The 19,749-nt window shown below is 43.7% G+C and overlaps 1 protein-coding gene across 1 annotated transcript in view; it reads left to right on the top strand.

Moving 5' to 3' along the window:
- Window positions 1-18,311, top strand: part of LOC141116364 (alpha-1-antitrypsin-like) — a 77,354-nt gene extending 59,043 nt beyond the window's left edge. Inside the window, exon 6 of the mRNA XM_073608599.1 lies at window positions 18,090-18,311. Within this exon, the coding sequence (XP_073464700.1) occupies window positions 18,090-18,272 (183 nt within the window). The 3' untranslated portion in view covers window positions 18,273-18,311. The remainder of the gene's footprint in view (window positions 1-18,089) is intronic.
- Window positions 18,312-19,749: the final 1,438 nt, after the last annotated feature.

Here is a 19,749-nt window from a genome sequence, read left to right as displayed (position 1 = left end):
CCTCCTTCTCCTCCTTTTCTTCCCTTCCTACTCACCTTCCTTTGCCTCCTTTTCTTCTTAATTCTCTTTCTTCCCCTCCCCCTCCTTGTCCTCTTTTCCTTCCACCTCCTCTTCTCCCCCTCCCCCTCCTCTTCTTTTTCCTCTTACTCATTTTCCTTTGCCTTCTTTTCTTCCTCTCCCCCTCCTTCTCCTCTCTCCCTCCTCCCCCTCCTTATCCTCTTTTCCTTCCCCCTCCTCTTCTCCCTCCTCCCCCTGCTTCTCCTCCTTTTTTCCTACCCCCCTTCTTCTCTCCTCCTCCCCCTCTTTCTCTGCTCCCTCCTCCCCCCCTTCTCCTCTTTCGCTTCCTCCTCCCTCTCCTTTTCTTCTTCCTCATCTTCCTCTTTCTTCTTCTCCCTTCTACTCCTCCACCTCCCCCTCCTCTGCCTCCCACTTTTTCCTCTACGCCTTCTCCATCTCTTATCCTTCCCTCCTCTTCTTCCTCATTCTCCTCCTAATCCTCCTCCTTCTCATTCTCTTCTTCCTCCTCCTCCTTTCTCCTCCTCCTCTTCCCCTCCATCTCATGTATAATGGTGGTGAGAAGGTGATATGTTACTTCCTAACTGTCTGTTTTAACCCTGTTAATGCCATAACTGTATGCATTGTATGCAACTGTGCAACACTATTCACTTGAATTGGTTGAGTTTGGGTAAGGAGGGGTTTAATTCCCACGTGGCTGTGATACAAAGCATTGTGGTCATGGCATGTGTACACCCTCGCCCACTGCCTTCGCAGATTCAGGGGGAGTAGGTGAGGTGGTAAAAACATGGCTCGATCTTGTGTTTTTTTTACCACCTCCTAACTACAAGTGTACATAACATAAAATCCAGTTTAAAATGTTAATATTTTAAATAGAATTCACCTTCCTATGTGCTATATGCACTGTTTTAAAAATGCCTTGTTGAACCTCCTTGCATCAGGAGCGGGTTTACCAATATTTCCGACTGGACATGATGGAATCACAGACTCCTCCCACTGAACAGGTTTCATCAGAATACGACTTCCTCAGGAGCGGTGCTCTCATCTGAGCAATCCTTTATACAAATAAAGCCTCCTCCTTCCTTTCACAATTTATTTTTCAATCTCACAACATATACAGTATATATACAGTATCTCACAAAAGTAAGTACACTCCTCACATTTTTGTAAATATTTTATTCTATCTTTTCATGTGACAACACTGATGAAATGACACTTTGCTACAATGTAAAGTAGTGAGTGTACAGCTTGTATAACAGTGTAAATTTGCTGTCCCCTCAAAATAACTCAACACACAGCCATTAATGTCTAAACCGCTGGCAACAAAAGTGAGTACACCCCTAAGTGAAAATGTCCAAATTGGGCCCAATTAGCCATTTTTCCTCCCCGGTATCATGTGACTCGACTCTGAGGATCTGAAAAAAAGAATTGTTGCTCTACATAAAGATGGCCTAGGCTATAAGAAGATTGCCAAGACCCTGAAACTGAGCTGCAGCACGGTGGCCAAGACCATACAGCATTATAACACTACAGGTTCCACTCAGAACAGGCCTCGCCATGGTCCACCAAAGAAGTTGAGTACATATGCTCAGCGTCATATCCAGAGGTTGTCTTTGGGAAATAGACATATGAGTGCTGCCAGCATTGCTGCAGAGGTTGAAGGGGTGGTGGGTCAGCCTGTCAGTGCTCAGACCATACGCCACACACTGCATCAAATTGGTCTGCATGGCTGTCGTCCCAGAAGGAAGCCTCTTCTAAAGATGATGCACAGGAAAACCCGCAAACAGTTTGCTGAAGACAAGCAGACTAAGGGCATGGATTACTGGAACATGTCCTGTTGTCTGGTAAGACCAAGATAAATTTATTTGGTTAAGATGGTGTCAAGCGTGTGTGGCAGCAACCAGGTGAGGAGTACAAAGATAAGTGTGTCATGTCTACAGTCAAGCATGGTGGTGGGAGTGTCATGGTCTGGGGCTGCATGAGTGCTGCTGGCACTGGGGGGCTACAGATCATTGAGGGAACCATGAATGCCAACATGTACTGTGATATACTGAAGCAGAGCATGATCCCCTCCCTTCAGAGACTGGACCGCAGGGCAGTATTCCAACATGATAACCACCCCAAACACACCTCCAAGACCACCACTGACTTGCTAAAGAAGCTGAGGGTAAAGGTGATGAACTGACCAAGCATGTCTCCAGATCTAAACCCTATTGATCATCTGTGGGGCATCCTCAAACAGAAGGTGGAGGAGCGCAAGGTCTCTAACATCCGCCAGCTCCGTGATGTCGTCATGGAGGAGGGGAAGAGGACTCCAATGACAACCTGTGAAGCTCTGGTGAACTCCATGCCCAAGAGGGTTAAGGCAGTGCTGGAAAATAATGGTGGCCACACAAAATATTGACACTTTGGGCCCAATTTGGACATTTTCACTACATTTTAGCAAAGTGTTGTCAGTGTTGTCACATGAAAAGATAAAATAAATAAAGAAAAAATAAAATATTTACAAAAATGTGAGGGGTGTATTCACTTTTGTGAGCTACTGTATATATACACTCACCAGCCACTTTATTAGGTACACCTGTTTGATTGCTTGGTAATACAAATGGCTAATCAGCCAATCACATGGCAGCAACTCAATGAATTTAGGCATCTAGATGTGGTGAAGACAGAATCAGAATGGGGAAGAAAGAGGATTTAAGTGACTTTGAACATGGCATGGTTGTTGGTGGCAGACGGGCTGGTCTGAGTATTTTTGGGATTTTCACGCACTCTCACCCGCGGAGCTGCCCGCCCACTGACCCGCATTCTCGGATGGGGCAAATGCCCCGTTGCCCCCCCTGGATCCGCTTATGGGACATAGGAGGATCGATTGACCAGCACACTGTAAACTGCAGCCAGAACACCTGATCCCATCATTACAAGGTAAGGTAAACAAACTCAAGGAATAGAACTACACTAATACAGAGTTAAAGCAATAACATATAAGAGAGTACAATGTCTTTATTCTCACAAAGCTAGATTTTTTGCATTTTTTAATCACTTGAAGATTTATACCCCCTTCATGACCAGACCATTTTTTGTTATAAGGCACTGTGTTACTTTAACTGACAATTGCACGGTCATGCAGCACTGTACTCAAATAAAATGTATGTAATGTTTTTAGTAATGGCAGCAATCAGCGACTTATAGTGGGACTGCGGTACTGCAGCGGACAATCGGACTCTAGCTGACACTTTTGACACTTTGTGGGAACCAGTGACAGTAATACAGTGACAGTAGTAATACAGTGATCAGTGCTAAAAATGTGCATTTTCACTGTACTAATGACACTGGCTGAGAAGGGTTTAAACATCTAGGGTGATTAAAAGGTTAACTGTGTGCCTAGCCAGTGTTTTTGTGTATACCGTGTGCTGCTTTTACTAAGGGATGTGATGGATTTTATTCCCTGCTTTTCAGGGAGAGAAAATTCATCACATCCCCGCTGTCAGAACAGAGCTCTGCTTTGTTTACATAGGCAGAGCTTCGTTCAGCCTCCCTTACCGATGATCAGCAAGTGTCGGCAGACATTCATTGGTCGACACCCGCTGTTCGGCTTCTGCTGTGACTAATCACCGATGATGTGCTCACACTGTCAGGACATGTGTAGTCGCAAGTAGAGTTGGGCCAAACACCCCCGGTTTGGTTCGCGATAGAACTCTCGAACGCCACAAACGTTCGAACCCGAACCCCATTAAAGTCTATGGGACCCAAACTTGAAAAATCAAGTGTCCATTTTGAAGGCTTATATGCAAGTAATTGGCCATAAAAAGGGAGTGGGGGCCTGGGTACACTGACACTACACTATATTGACACTATCAGGGCCGTCTTTAATGAGGGGCAAAAGGGCAAGCTGCCCAGGGCCCTGTTATTGTTGAGGGGCCCAAAGCAGCTGTCCCTTGAGCCCCTTGGCATGAGAAGTCCTGGACCCGGAGCAAGGAGAAGCAAGAGCTCGGGAAGGGAAAGAGCTCCCTGACCACCAGAGAGGTGAGGAGCAGCAGGTGCAACCCAGATGCGGTGATGCCACCCAGAGGCTGGATTCCTCCAACCTCCTCTCCAAGCTCCCCCTCTCTCATCCCCAACCCCTTCTCATCCCAAATCCCCCCCTCTCTTTCTTGTCCTCAATCCCCCCTCTCTCATCCCCAATCCCCTCTCTCATCCCCAACCCCTTCTCTTTCCCTCATCCCCAATCCCCTCGCTCTCTCTCATCCCCAAACTCCCTCTTTCTCTCTCATTCCCAATCCCCTCTTTCTCTCTCATCCCCAATCCCCTCTATCTCATCCCCAACCCCCCTTTCTCTCTCATCCCCAATCCCCTCTCTCTCTCTCCTCCCCATCCCCCCCATATCTCTCATCTTAGGCTGTTGGAGGCCTTTGAAAGTAGCCCCCCTTGTCTGGGGGGTGAACTCAGGCCTGGGCTCGGGTGCAGAAGGGACCCCTCTTCAAGACAATTGTGAAGTAGAAGGAAAATGATAAATGTTTTTCAAAATTTTTACAAATAAATATGTGAAAAGTGTGGGGGGCATTTGGCATTTGTAGAACCCCCTTTCGCTGCAATTACAGCTGCAAGTCTTTTTGGGGATGTCTCTACCAGCTTTGCACATCTAGAGAGGGATATTTTTGCCCATTTTTTCTTTGCAAAATATCTCAAGCTCTGTCAGATTGGATGGGGAGTGTCTGTGAACAGCATTTTTCAAGTCTTTCCACAGATTCTCAATTGGATTTAGGTCTGGACTGTGACTGGGCCATTCTAAAATATGAATATTCTTTGATCTAAACCATTCCATTGTAGCTCTGGCTGGATGTTTCGGGTCGTTGTCCTACTGGAAGGTGAACCTCCGCCCCAGTCTCAAGCCTTTTGCAGACTCTAACAAGTTTTCTTCTAAGATTGCCCTGTATTTGTCTCCATCCATCTTCCCATCAACTCTGACCAGCTTCCCTGTCCCTGCTGAAAAATAGCATCCCCACCACATGATGCTGCCACCACCATGTTTCACAGTGGAGATGTGTATTCAGGCTGATGTGCAGTGTTCATTTTCTGTCACACATACCATTTTGCTTTTAGGCCAAAAAGTTCAATTTTGGTCTCATCTGACCAGAGCACCTTCTTCCACATGTTTGCTGTGTCCTCCACATGGCTTCTCACAAACTGCAAACAGGACTTCTTATGGCTTTCTTAAAACCAATGGCTTTCTTCTTGCCACTCTTCCATAAAGGGCAGATTTGTGGAGAACACGACTAATGCCCCGTACACACGGTCGGATTTTCCGAAGGAAAATGTGTGATAGGACCTTGTTGTCAGAAATTCTGACCGTGTGTAGGCTCCATCACATATTTTCCATCGGATTTTCTGACACAAAATTTGAGAGCAGGATATAAAATTTTCCGACAACAAAATCCGTTGTCGGAAATTCCGATCGTGTGTAGACAAATCCGACGCACAAAGTGCCACGCATGCTCAGAATAAATAAAGAGATGAAAGCTATTGGCCACTGCCCCGTTTATAGTCCCGACGTACGTGTTTGACGTCACCGCGTTTAGAACGATCGGATTTTCCGACAACTTTGTGTGACCGTGTGTATGCAAGACAAGTTTGAGCCAACATCCGTTGGAAAAAATCCTAGGATTTTGTTGTCGGAATGTCCGAACAAAGTCCGACCGTGTGTACGGGGCATAATAGTTGTCCTGTGGACAGATTCTCCCACCTGAGCTGTGGATCTCTGCAGCTCCTCCAGAGTTACCATGGACCTCTTGGCTCTTCTCTGATGAATGCTCTCCTTGCCCGGCCGGTCAGTTTACGTGGACGGCCATGTCTTGGTAGGTTTGTAGTTGTGCCATACTCTTTCCATTTTCTGATGATGTATTAAACAGAGCTCTGTGAGATGTTCAAAGCTTGGGAGATTTTTTTATAACCTAACCCTGCTTTATACTTCTCCACAACTTTATCCCTGACCTGTCTGGTGTGTTCCTTGGACTTCATGATACTGTTTGTTCACTAAGGTTCTCTAACAAACCTCTGAGGACTTCACAGAACAGCTGTATTTATACTGAGATTAAATGACACACAGGTGGACTCTATTTACTGATTAGGTGACTTCTGAAGTCAATTGGTTCCACTAGATTTTAGTTAGGGGTATCAGAGTAAAGGGGGCTGAATACAAATGCCCCCCACACTTTTCACATATTTATTTGTAAAAAAATGTTGAAAACCATTTATCATGTGGCACTTTGTGTTGGTCTATCACATAAAATCCCAATAAAATACATTTACGTTTTTGGTTGTAACATGACAAAATGTGGAAAATTTCAAGGGGTATGAATACTTTTTCAAGGCACTGTATGTGATCAGACACTTTGTTTCCAGCAAGCTTCTACACAGCAACTCTCAGGAGCAGTTTTTTTTTGGTTATTTTGTTTCAATCTGTCTATGGTTAGTATTTTTATTTTCCCTGTGTGATGAGCACCAGACATTCATTTCTTTTTCTTTTTTAGTTGTTTCCCCGATCTTACCTGTCCTCGGGGAAAGTTGACAAAAAATGTGTTCGATTTCATTTCATTAGCTTTTTTGCTTTTTACGGAAATTCGCAAATTCGGAAATTTTGGGAATTTACGAATTTACGAATTTCCAAATTCCGAATTTACGAATTTTCGGAATTAGAGTATTTGGAAATTCGAAAATCCGAAAATTTGAAAAAGAGAGAGAAAATCAATTAAATTTCAAATAATAACTAACTATTAAATTACAGGTATTGTAATTTCCTTTCAAATTTGGCTGTTAGTGAACATAACGAATACGAATGTATCCGAAGTCACGAATTATCTGAAATAACGAATGCCGAATCTAAACTTATGGAACGGAACAAATTCATAATAAATAATAATAATAAAATTATTGGGGGCGTGTCCAAGATGGCCACCAGAGCGGACGTGCATTGAGAGAGCTCCGCTCGGCCTCCACTTTCCATCCCTGCTACCCTGCAGCCTGACACTTCTAACCAGCTGAAAACGGACGAGGGAGAGGCGGTGACCGGGATGACCACAGGAAAAGGTACCCTGTCCACCCGTAAGTCCCACAAAGTAGCCCCGCTGCACGGACCACTCGTCCCGCCAAAGCAATTAATATGGCGTCTCAGGCGGAGAGCGATGTCCCTGACCCAGCAGAGAGGGAACAGTCCAACTTTGATGCCATTATGCACGCAATTAACACCTGGCAATCAACCCTTGCGGGTAAGATTGAACACATGCAGCTGGATATTAGCTTAATCCGCAGAGATATGGACAGTTTTTATTCCCGCCTCACTGAGGCTGAGCGCCGGGTGGGGGATACAGAGGACACGCTGCAGGAGCAAACAGTCTCACTACGCACGCTGCAAACTAAGATTAAAACCCTGGAGACACGCACAGAGGAAGGTGAGAACCGCAATAGATGGAACAATCTTCGCATAGTAGGGCTGCCTGAGGGGGCGGAGGGCAGAGACCCCACGGCGTTCACAGAACACTTGCTGAGAAACCTTCTCCCAAATGCGGCCTTCTCAAATTTTTTTGTGGTGGAGAGGGCACATAGAATGCCTGCTACCCAGGGGCCCCTGGGAGATCCTCCACGCACTTTTATCTTAAAGCTGCTTAACTTTAAGAATCAGGACCTAGTCCTGCGTGAAGCAAGAAAGGTAGGGCAACTGAGATATGAAGGAGCCAAACTGATGATATTTCCTGATTTCGCCGTAGACACTCAGAAAATGCACCGCTCCTTTGACCATGTGAAGCTCAACCTGCGCAACAAAAAAATCAAATACAGCATGCTATTTCCTGCAAGGCTGCGTGTACAGGATGGCGAATCCGTTCATTTTTTTACTTCTCCTGAAGACGCATCGCAATGGCTGGAGACTCTGCCTAGAAGATAATAAGCTGCATGCTACCACTGGTATGTTTCCCACATCCTCTCCACTTTTATGGTTAACTATCCTTACAGGTATGAGTGACTTATATGTGCACAGACTGTTGTTCAACTTCATTGACACTGTTGCAGGGGATGATACCTGGATATGACATGCTGCTACAGCCCGCAGTGAGGCCGACATGTCTACTAAGCCTGTGCACCTGACTGTTATCCCTGCCGCTACATTAGATGCTGCCCTAAAGTGGAGCTGGATACTTGCTGATTTTTTCTTTCTTTCTGAAAAAGTTTGTAATAAGTTTCTCTTTAAGCCTTGTACCCCCGGAGCAATTTTTTCCGGGTGCCCACACGATCTGCAGGGACCCTTCATCCGTTCTATAATATTGGAGGACTCAGTGTATGTACTGTGACACTCAGGTGTCCCTCTGCTCACTTCCCCAGTGGCTGTTGCCATGTCTGTTTTTGGGAAAGAAGCACACCGAAGTTTGGAGGGTGGTGCAGGGTGGGGACGGCTGCTTTTCTGTGATACTTTATACATATGGTTTTTTCCCTAGCTATGTCTGCGGTTCTGATCTCTCCCCACCAGGTGGCGCAGGGGATCTCCCTGGTGAGGATCTCATACAGACGAATATTGTGCTGTTCTATTTGTGCGTGTTAATAACTTCTATATTGAGTATGCTGCTTGGTTGCCCCCTGGGATATGTAGACTTAACAAGATGACTCCCTTAACTATACTATCTTGGAATGTCTGAGGACTGAATTCCAAGATCAAACGGTCATTGGTGTTTAACTGTTTGAAAAAATATACCCCTCATATATGTATATTGCAGGAGACACATCCGGTGGGGAGAAGGACGCTGGCCCTCCGGAAACCCTGGGTAGGGGCTTGTTACCATGCTACTCATTCCTCATTCTCTAGAGGTGTCAGTGTCCTGTCCACAAGTCTCTTGGGTTTACCCTGCTGGACCTCCACCTTGACCCAGAAGGGAGATATGTGGCCCTCCATGCTATGTGTGATAGGCTAGAACTCCTGATTGTAGGGCTCTATATACCCGCCCGCCAGCCACCTTGGACATCCTCCAGAAACTTGCCCCGCTGATGGCACAGTATCCCTCGCCAGGTGTAATAATAGCCGGGGACTTTAACATGATCCCCAACCCTACCCTTGATAGGCTCAATGCTGGACCCCTGGTTGTCTCCCCCCTATTGCAATGGGCGGACAACTATGGGTTCACTGATATATGGAGACTGAGACATAAGGCAAAGAAACAATATACGTGTCACTCAGCTACGTTTGCTTCTTTTTCCAGAATTGACCTGATTTATACTAATGACTCCCTGCTCTCGCGGATACAGGAGGTGGAGATCCTGCCCCAGGGCATTTCAGATCACGCGCCCCTTTTACTGAAATTGCAAACTGACTTGCCGGTGAGATCGGCGCTATGGAGGTTATCCGGGGTATGGGTAACTGATGAGCGGGTGGCCCCTCTGGTTGAAGGAGAGCTGGGAGTCTATTGGGCACACAATGCTGGTACTGCCCTCCCCCGATGCTTTGGGACGTCTTTAAGGCATACACTAGAGGGCAATATAAAACAGCCATTGGGAGGGTCAGGAAAGACACGAACTTGGCATTGGAAGAGGCGGAAAAGAAGGTTGTGGTATTGGAGGATAGTGGATAGTTATGTAACCAACAAGGACGCTCTGACATATGAAGCCATGCAGTCTCTCCACAGGGAAATTTCCTTGCTGAGAGTGGAGACTACTAAGAAACAATTGCTTTCTCAGTCACAAAGAATTTTTGAACAGGGGGAAAGGACGGCTAGACTGTTGGCATGGTTGGCCAGGGAGCGCTCGTCTACACCCCACATTGCACACATTAAGGATGAAAATGGAGTGGTGTATGATGACCCTGCTGGTATTAATGCTCAGTACGCCAGGTTATATGAGAACCTTTATACGTCTAGAGCTGACTTTACCCCTGATAGTTTACATAACTTTCTAAACCAGATAGAATTTCCACAGCTTTCGGACGAGGCTCGCAATACACTAGACGCCCCCATCACGATCAAAGAGGTACAGCTTGCGGCGGCGACACTCCAATCAGGTAAAACTCCTGGACCTGACGGCCTTCCGTCGGAGTTGTACAAGGCTAACTCTGAACTCCTTGTTCCTAAATTCCACTGCCTGCTCCTAAACATGCTGGAGAAGGGGTGTCTTCCTCCCTCTATGTCGGAGGCAGTTATTGTGGTCATACCTAAACCCAACAAGGACCCTGCAAGCAGTGCCTCGTATCACCCAATATCGGTCTTGAATGTAGATGCCAAAATCACTACTAAAATCCTTGCAACTAGACTAAATTCAGTAATTTTATCCTTAGTTAATGTTGATCAAACAGGATTTATGCCGGGCAAAGGTACCGATATAAATCTGCGTCGTCTATTCACCAATATATCTCGGGCTGGGAGGGTGATCTCTCTGGGTGTTGTGGCCTCACTCGATGCCGAGAAGGCCTTCGACTCGGTAGAGTGGGAGTCCTTGTGGCAAATACATGACAGATTTAACTTTGGTCCCAAATTCCTCTCCTGGGTTATAATATACAGACAACCCTCTGTAAGGGTCCTTGGTAACGGCATGCTCTTTCCCCCCTTTCTCCCTGGGTAGGTGCACTAAGCAGGGATGCCCACTTTCTCCAGGGCTCTTTGCTTTAGCTATAGAGCCTCTGGCCATCCTCCTCAGGTCTTCCCCTACAGTTAGAGAGATAGAAGTGGGTCCTCTAACTGAGAAACTCTCACTATATGCTGATGATACACTCCTATATCTCCCAGACGCCTTATCATCCCTGTCAGCTGCACTGGAAATTATCGATTGTTACGGTTCCTTCTCTGGAATAAGGATTAACTGGTCTAAATCTACCCTTTTTTCCCTCTCTCAGACTATCCCCCCCAGACCCACAGATACCATTGACTATGGTATCCAAATTTAAATATCTGGGGATTGAGGTACAGAGAGATCCCTCTCTGTATCTTACAGACAATCTATACCCAATTCTACATAAACTGATTGTTAAATGCCAGGCTTGGAAATCACTCCCCCTCTCCCCGGTAGGAAGGGTTAATCTCCTTAAAATGACATTCCTGCCTAAATGCCTAAATTTGTAACACTCCTGTCCCCATCCCTAATTCCCTTTTCCAGAAATTAGATCGAGTGGTTGTTGCCTGCATTTGGGGGGTGGCTCCCAGGGTTGCAAAGACCACCCTGCAGTTCCCTCTTTCGTTGGGTGGCCTGGCATTTCCCTGCTTTAAACAGTATTATTGGGCAGTGGTCACAGTTACGGTCAGGTGGTGGTTCACCCAACCAAAATCTAACCCTCCGGTTAATCTAGAAGCGGCTATTCTAGGGTCGTACTCGGCGCTAAGCAATTTGGTATTCAGAGGCCCCAAGGCACACCCTGAGATCGCGACCCCCATGAGAACAGCTGTCAGAGTCTGGGAGCAAATGTCGGTTAAACTTGGTGGCCCAGGGACCATCTCTCCATATACTCCACTATGGGGCAACCCCCAAACTACACCACTTACAAATGGTTCCAGATCCAGCATTGTGGGCTAGCTTTGAAATTAAAGTGGTGTAGCAGATCATGTCGGGGGGTAAGATCCTTTCTTATGACACACTCAAAAATAATTTCCAGCTTCCCTCCAAGATGTTCTTCAGATACTTACAATTAAAACACGCAATACAGGCACAATTTCCAAAAGGGGTCACAATGAAATCACATGGGGTAGAGAAACTCCTGATCTCTAAAAACATTGACCGAATCCTCTCCTCTCTCTATCTTAGGATATCATGTGAGGATGCTGATGTATAGATTGTATGCCAAATGGAAGGAGAATTTGCCTGGCCTCGCTGACGACAACTGGGAGGAAGGGATCCAACAGTACATCTCACTGATGGTCTCAGCGAAGGACAGATAAATCCAGCTTAAATTTCTACACAGGGCATATTACACGCCGCAGAGACTTTCTAGAATATACCCGACGCACTCGGATAGATGCCCCAAATGTAACACTGAGCTGGGCACCTTCATACATGTTGTTTGGTCCTGCCCTGTTATACAATTCTGGTCACAAGTAGTAGATACTATTAACTCAGTGGGCCATTTGCAGATAGGGATGAACCCGATTATTCTTCTCTTGGGAGTCTGCAACAATATCACAGCCAGTACACATAAGAGATTATTTGTGTTTTACGCCTCATTCTATGCTAGAAAATCTATCCTGCTTAAGTGGAAACAACCTGACCCTCCCACGGTCTCCCAGTGGAGGGTCCTAGTGAACTCCACACTCCCGCTATATAAGCTAACTTACATAAATCGCAAATGCCCCAAGAAGTTTGGGAGGATATGGGGAGAATGGACTAAGCAATAATGACCTAGGCAATTTGGTGGTGCTTCTGGTGGCTCCCCCCACCTCTTCTCCTGTCTCTACCCTCTCTCTGCCCCCCCTCCTCCCCCCTTGCCCCTCTTCTCCCCCCTATAGTTAGACTGCGTGGATGCTAGGAAAGATCCTAACACGAACTATATGAAATTTCGAATATTCACAATTTCAGAAATTCAGAATTTCACAATTTCGGAAATTCGCAATTTCGGAAATTGAAACATTCGGAAATTCTGACATTTCTGAATTAACAAATTTGTCAAAATTCGTTAAGCAAACGAATTTGGAACTAAACAAATTGCACATGTCTAGAAAGTTCTGAGGGAGGAGTTTCTAGTGCTTTACTGATGTATGTATCTCTGTCTGCATAGTTCTGATTGGTGCTGTGCTGGTCACATGAAGAAATAAAACTTTTAGAACAGAGAAAAAATTAAATAAATGAATAGCAACAAAGTGTTTTAAAGCTTCTCACAAATCTATATATATCAAAGCAAATGTTTATTTTTTTTTTAATTTTTTGGGGAATAACATGGTGTAGGTGGAGTTTAAAGGATAAGTTCATCTTTAGGAACATGTTACATGTTCCACCTGATTTTAGGGTGGAACATCTAACATACAGTGGGGACAGAAAGTATTCAGACCCCGTTACATTTTTTACTCTTTGTTATATTGCAGCCATTTGCTAAAATCATTTAAATTATTTTTTTTCCTCATTAATGTACACACAGCACCCCATATTGACAGAAAAACACAGAATTGTTGACATTTTTGCAGATTTATTAAAAAAGAAAAACTGAAATATCACATGGCCCTAAGTATTCAGACCCTTTGCACAGTATTTAGTAGAAGCCCCTTTTGATCTAATACAGCCATGAGTCTTTTTGGGAAAGATGCAACAAGTTTTTCACACCCGGATTTGGGGATCCTCTGCCATTCCTCCTTGCAGATCCTCTCCAGTTCAATCAGGTTGGATGGTAAACGTTGGTGGACGGCCATTTTTAGGTCTCTCCAGAGATGCTCAATTGGGTTTAAGTCAGGGCTCTGGCTGGGCCATTCAAGAACAGTCATGGAGTTATTGTGAAGCCACTCCTTCGTTATTTTAGCTGTGTGCTTAGGGTCATTGTCTTGTTGGAAGGTAAACCTTCGGCCCAGTCTGAGGTCCTGAGCAATCTGGAGAAGGTTTTCATCCAGGATATCCCTGTACTTGGCCGCATTCATCTTTCCCTCGATTGCAACCAGTCGTCCTGTCCCTGCAGCTGAAAAACACCCCACAGCATGATGCTGCCACCACCATTCTTCACTGTTGGGACTGTATTGGACAGGTGATGAGCAGTGCCTGGTTTTCTCCACACATACCGCTTAGAATTAAGGCCAAAAAGTTCTATCTTGGTCTCATCAGACCAGAGAATCTTATTTCTGACCATCTTGGAGTCCTTCAGGTGTTTTTTTAGCAAACTCCATGCAGGCTTTCATGTATCTTGCACTGAGGAGAGGCTTCCGTCGGGCCACTCTGCCATAAAGCCCCGACTGGTGGAGGGCTGCAGTGAAGGTTGACTTTCTACAACTTTCTCCCATCTCCCAACTTCATCTCTGGAGCTTAGCCATGGTGATCTTTGGGTTCTTCTTTACCTCTCTCACCAAGGCTCTTCTCCCCCGATAGCTCAGTTTGGCTGGGCGGCCAGCTCTAGGAAGGGTTCTGGTCATCCCAAACATCTTCCATTTAAGGATTATCGAGGCCACTGTGCTCTTAGGAACCTTAAGTGCAGCAGAAATTTTTTTGTAACCTTGGTCAGATCTGTGCCTTGCCACAATTCTGTCTCTGAGCTCTTCAGGCAGTTCCTTTGACCTCATGATTCTCATTTGCTCTGACATGCACTGTGAGCTGTAAGGTCTTATATAGACAGGTGTGTGGCTTTCCTAATCAAGTCCAATCAGTATAATCAAACACAGCTGGACTCAAATGAAGGTGTAGAACCATCTCAAGGATGATCAGAAGAAATGGACAGCACCTGAGTTAAATATATGAGTGTCACAGCAAAGGGTCTGGATACTTAGGAGCATGTGATATTTCAGTTTTTCTTTTTTAATAAATCTGCAAAAATGTCAACAATTCTGTGTTTTTCTGTCAATATGGGGTGCTGTGTGTACATTAATGAGGAAAAAAATGAACTTAAATGATTTTTTTAGCAAATGGCTGCAATATAACAAAAAGTGAAAAATTTAAGGGGGTCTGAATACTTTCCGTCCCCACTGTATTCCCAGTGCTGTAGCCACCACCACCTATTGCCCCCTCCCTGTGGCAGAAATAGGGAGAGAAGTTCCCTGTACTAGCTGCCTCTGTTTAAAAACAGCGCGGCCAAGCGGGACTCCGCCTACACGGCCGCATCATTCAGACACACAGCTCCATGTATATGAATGAACTACAAACCCCAACATTGTCAGGAGAATTAGTAGACCAGACTGTGTGGACTGCACAGAGATAACCAAAAACGCATGTAAATTGACCAATAAAGATATTTATTAAGGTGATAAATAAGAAAATACAAACAGTGCACAACCAACCCAACAAACCCACCAACAACAACAATATATACAGCAAGTGCAGTACTAGAATCACAGATGTCAGCCAGGCCAGGGTCATACACAGCAGATCAGCAGAAGGACAAGGGATGTTCCAGAAACATAAACGTTAGCCAGGTCAAGGTCATACACTGGAAGATCAGTAGATGAGGGACAGGGAACCAACAGAACAGGGAGGGGATGGATCGGGCTGAAGGGTACAGGAACATGGGAGGGACCGGGTCAGGATAAGCTCAGGAACAAGGTCAGATGTAGGCTCAGGATCGGGTAACAGGCAAGCAAGGTCAGGGCCCAAGGAGAGAGATACCAAGGCAAGCATGTGAGGGCTTGCCGGGTATTTATAAGACCTCACGTAACACCTGAGTGCAGAAGGCGCTGTCTGCTCCACACTGCCGGAATACACCCGCTGGTGGACACCGGCCCAAGGATCCAACAGTGCCACCAGCAGGTGAGTCCTCTTATTACAGGTCCTGGGTGTTGGAAGACACCCGCTGGTGGACACTGGTACTACGATCCAAGAGACCGACAGCGCCACCAACGGGTGAACCTTTTCATGACAGACATCCTTAGCGGCTCCTACTACCAAAAATAATAAATGCACATTTTTTTACCCGCAAAAAAATGTGCATTTATTTATTTACTTTTTTAACCACTTGTTAAACCACTCTGTTTTTACCCCCCCCCCCTTCCTGACAAGCCCATTTTTTGCGATATGACACTGCGTCACTTTAACTGACAATTGCGCGGTCGTGAGAAGCTGTACCCAAATAAAATTGCTGTCCATTTTTTTCCACAAATAGAGATTTCTTTTGGTGATATTTGAACACCTCTGAGGTATTTTATTTTTTGCGCTATAAAAAAAAGATCGCCAATTTTGAAAAAAAAAATGGTTTTACTTTCTGCTATAAAACATCTCTAATAAAAAAATGTAAAATATCAAATTTTTTTAATAAATTTAGGCAGATACGTATTCTGATACATATTTTTGGTAAAAAAAATCCCAATAAGCGTATATTGATTAGTTTGCACAAAAGTTATCGTGTCTACAAAATAGGGGATATTTTTATTTATTTTTACTAGTAATGGTGGCAATCAACGACTTATAGCAGGACTGCAAGATTGCAGCAGACAAATTGGACACTAACTGACACTTTTGTCACTTTTTTGGGGACCAGTGACACTAATACAGTGCTAAGAAATATGCACTGTCACTGTACAAAAGACACTGGCTGAGAAGGGGTGATCAAAAGGTTAACTGTATGCCTAGGTTGTGCTTACTCAATGTGTGGAAGTTGTTTTGACTGGGGAAGGCAAAGATCTGTGTTCCTGCTTAGCAGAAACATAGGATCCAGGCCTTCCCTTCAGATAGAACAACAACCTCCCTTGTTTACATAGGCAGAATGTCGTTCTGCCTGTGCCATGTGTATTCGGTGGATTCCGGCAGACATAGAGTCTGCGGTCCTTGCTGCTGGGCTTCTGCTGTGCAGAATCACAGCGGGAGGAGGTTGCCGGTGGCGCGCGCCCCTCCAGACCCGAAAGTGTCAGATCATGTACTAGGTATACATGATTTGGCACAGAGCAGCCGCCCTGCCGCAGTAAATGTACGGTGTGCGGTCCTCAAGTTGTTAAAGTGAATTTATCCTATAAGTTGACTGACAATAACTTTCACCTTGTTTACACTGTAAAGAGATGTGGAAGATGTTCTGCCAATCACAGACTGTGTCACACCCATCTAGCCTGTGTCTATGGTGTGTATGTGCTGGGAGTAAAAGGGAGGCGAAGCCTCCATCAATCAACATCTTATAATCTCCCCCTCCAGCCAGCAAAAGATTGAGAGCATGTTCTCAATTTTTCGGTCGGAAAAAGTTCCTATCCGAAAATGCGATCGTCTGTGGCAATTCCGACGCGCAACATTCCTACGCATGCTCGGAAACAATTTGACGCATGCTCAGAAGCATTGAACTTCATTTTCTCAGCTCATTGTAGTGTTGTACGTCACCGCGTTCTTGACGGTCGTAAGTTCAGCAAACTTTTGTGCGACCGTGTGTATGCAAGTCAAACTTGAGCGGAATCCCATTGGAAAAGCCATCATATATTTTTCCGACAAGAAGTCCGTGTGTACGCGGCATAAGAACAAAAATCAGAAAATTCTAAAATCTGAAATAATAACTAACTAATAGTAACTTTACTAACTATTAAATCATAGGTATTGGAATTTCCTTTCAAATTTGGCTGTTAGTGAACGTAACAAATACAAATTTATCAGAAGTTATGAATTATCTGAAATAACGAATGTCGCATCTAAACAAATGGAACAAATTAATATTAATAAATATCAATAACAATGATACATTTGTTTTAATATTATTAGTATTTATTATTAATTTGTTCTGTTCCATTTGTTTAGATGCGTAATGCCGCATACACACGGGCGGACTTTTCGACGGACTTTCCGATGGACTTTCGAACGAACGGACTTGCCTACACACGATCAACCAAAGTCCGACGGATTCGTACATGATGACATAAGACCGGACTAAAATAAGGAAGTTGATAGCCAGCAGCCAATAGCTGCCCTAGCGTCAGTTTATGTCCGTCGGACTAGCATACAGAGGAGCGGATTTTTCGACCGGACTCGAGTCCGTCGGAAAGATTTGAAACATGTTTTATTTCTAGGTCTGTCTGACTTTTGGGAAAAAAAAGTCCTCTGGAGCCCACACACGATCGAATTGTCCGATGGGGTCCGGTCCACCAGACCAAGTCTGCCGGTAAGTCCGTTCGTGTGTACACGGCATTACGTTCACTAACAGCCAAATTTGAAAGGAAATTCCAATACCCACAATTTAATAGTTATTGTTAGTAAGTTATTCTTTTGAATTTTCAGATCTTCTTTCTTATTTTCGGATTTTCGAATTTTCCAAATTTATGAATTTACAAATTTTCAAACTTACGAATTGCAATCTTAACAAATGACACGAAATATGAAAAAAAAAAGAATGAATCAAAAACAAAAATGAACACATTTTTCGGTAGTGCACTTGTCTACTGAATACGTTTTTTTTTTTTTCTTAAGACAAAGTTTGGCTTGACTTATAAACCAGATGTTAATGTGGTTTTGTTCCCTCTCTGCAGGTTCATCACAGAGCTAAGAGAAGTGTGGATGAGAAGAGGACGGAGGCTGCTAAGGACGCTGTAATGGAGGCCGTTTCAATGAATCTTCCTATCCAGATTAATTTTAATCGTCCGTTCTTATATAGTATTTATGATGAGAAAAGAATTCTCTTCATGGGTAAACTTGTAAACCCCAAGAAATAATAATAATTCCCAGCACATATCATTGCTGTGTCTTCAATAAAGATTATTCTGCATTCTAACGCTTCCTGACTCCTTTATGTGCGATATTTTCTGGGCGCTCTTTAGGGCCACTTTTTGCACATTTGAATTATCGCCTTGGAAAGCATAAGCAAATAGACGTGCGCACTGCTGAAAAATGTGTTCGTTTTCGTTTCATTCGTTTTTGTTTTTTTCTTCGTTTTTCTGGTCATTCTTTATAATCGCAATTCGTAAATTCGAAATGTTAAAATCCGGAAATTCAGTAATTCGAAAACTCAGAAATTCAAAATTTGAAAATTCAGAAAATTGTAAATTCGTGATCGTAAAATCCGAAAATAAGAACTGATATTCAAAAGAACGAAAATCCAAAAACCTGAAAATTCAAGAATCTGAAATAATAACAAACTAATAAATACCTTTATTAACTATTAAATTGTTAGGTATTGGAACTTCCTTTCAAATTTGGCTGTTAGTGAATGTAACGAATACTGAATTTATCCGAAGCTACAAATTATCCGACATAACGAATGCCTCATCTAAACAAATGGAACGGAGCAAATTACTAATAAATTTTAATAAAAAAGTTTATATTATTATTATTGTTGTCTATTATTATTAATTTGTTATGTTCCATTCATTTAGGTGCGGAATTCAGATACATTCGTATTCATTACGTTCACTAACAACCAAATTTGAAAGGAAAATCGAATACCTATAATTTAATAGTTAGTTATTATTTCAGATTTTTTATTTTTCGGGTTTTCAAATTTCCAGATTTTCGTTCTTTAGAATTTTCGTTCTTTAGAATTTTCGTTCTTATTTTCGGATTTACGAATAATTGGAAAAATTCATTAAACAGGGATTCGTTAATTTGGATATTTCCAAACGAATTCGGAACTAAACGACTTGCACGTGTCTATAAGCAAATCTGGAGTAGAATGCACACATAATGCCGGCCGCACACGTAGAATTTCCTTCAAAACTTTTTGCCTCAACAACGTTCTTCAATTTTCTAATCTTTGGTGGGGTCAAATGAAATATTCGATTTCAACTTAAGTGATGAGGAAATACAAAGGTGCGCGATGGAAACCTTTTCTCAAAATTTCTAACAGTGAATGTGATTATTATTCAGGAAAGTCCTTTTCTCCCAAAATCTCCCAGAAAAAATATCGGCTAAAAATGGTGTTTTCGGCATTTCGAGAAAAGGGTGCCGAAATCGCATGCAATTTTACCGCCATTTTACAGTGATTTTGCTGTGATTCTCCCGTTCATTTACTGTGTTTATGGTGTGTTTTTCATAGGTCATGTGACTCAAAAACTGCTTAAAAAAATGTAACACGGGTGCGTTATTCATGCGTTCTTGCTGCGTTTTCAACTATTTCAACGGGGAGGTGTGTTTTTGCTGCATTGTTTTTAACTGAGCTAAAATGCAGCAAGCAGGATTTTGAACCACTTCAGC

This window comes from Aquarana catesbeiana, linkage group LG13 (genome assembly GCF_042186555.1).
Source record: "Aquarana catesbeiana isolate 2022-GZ linkage group LG13, ASM4218655v1, whole genome shotgun sequence".
Taxonomy (NCBI): domain Eukaryota; kingdom Metazoa; phylum Chordata; class Amphibia; order Anura; family Ranidae; genus Aquarana; species Aquarana catesbeiana.
This window is presented reverse-complemented; position numbering and strand designations above follow the sequence as displayed.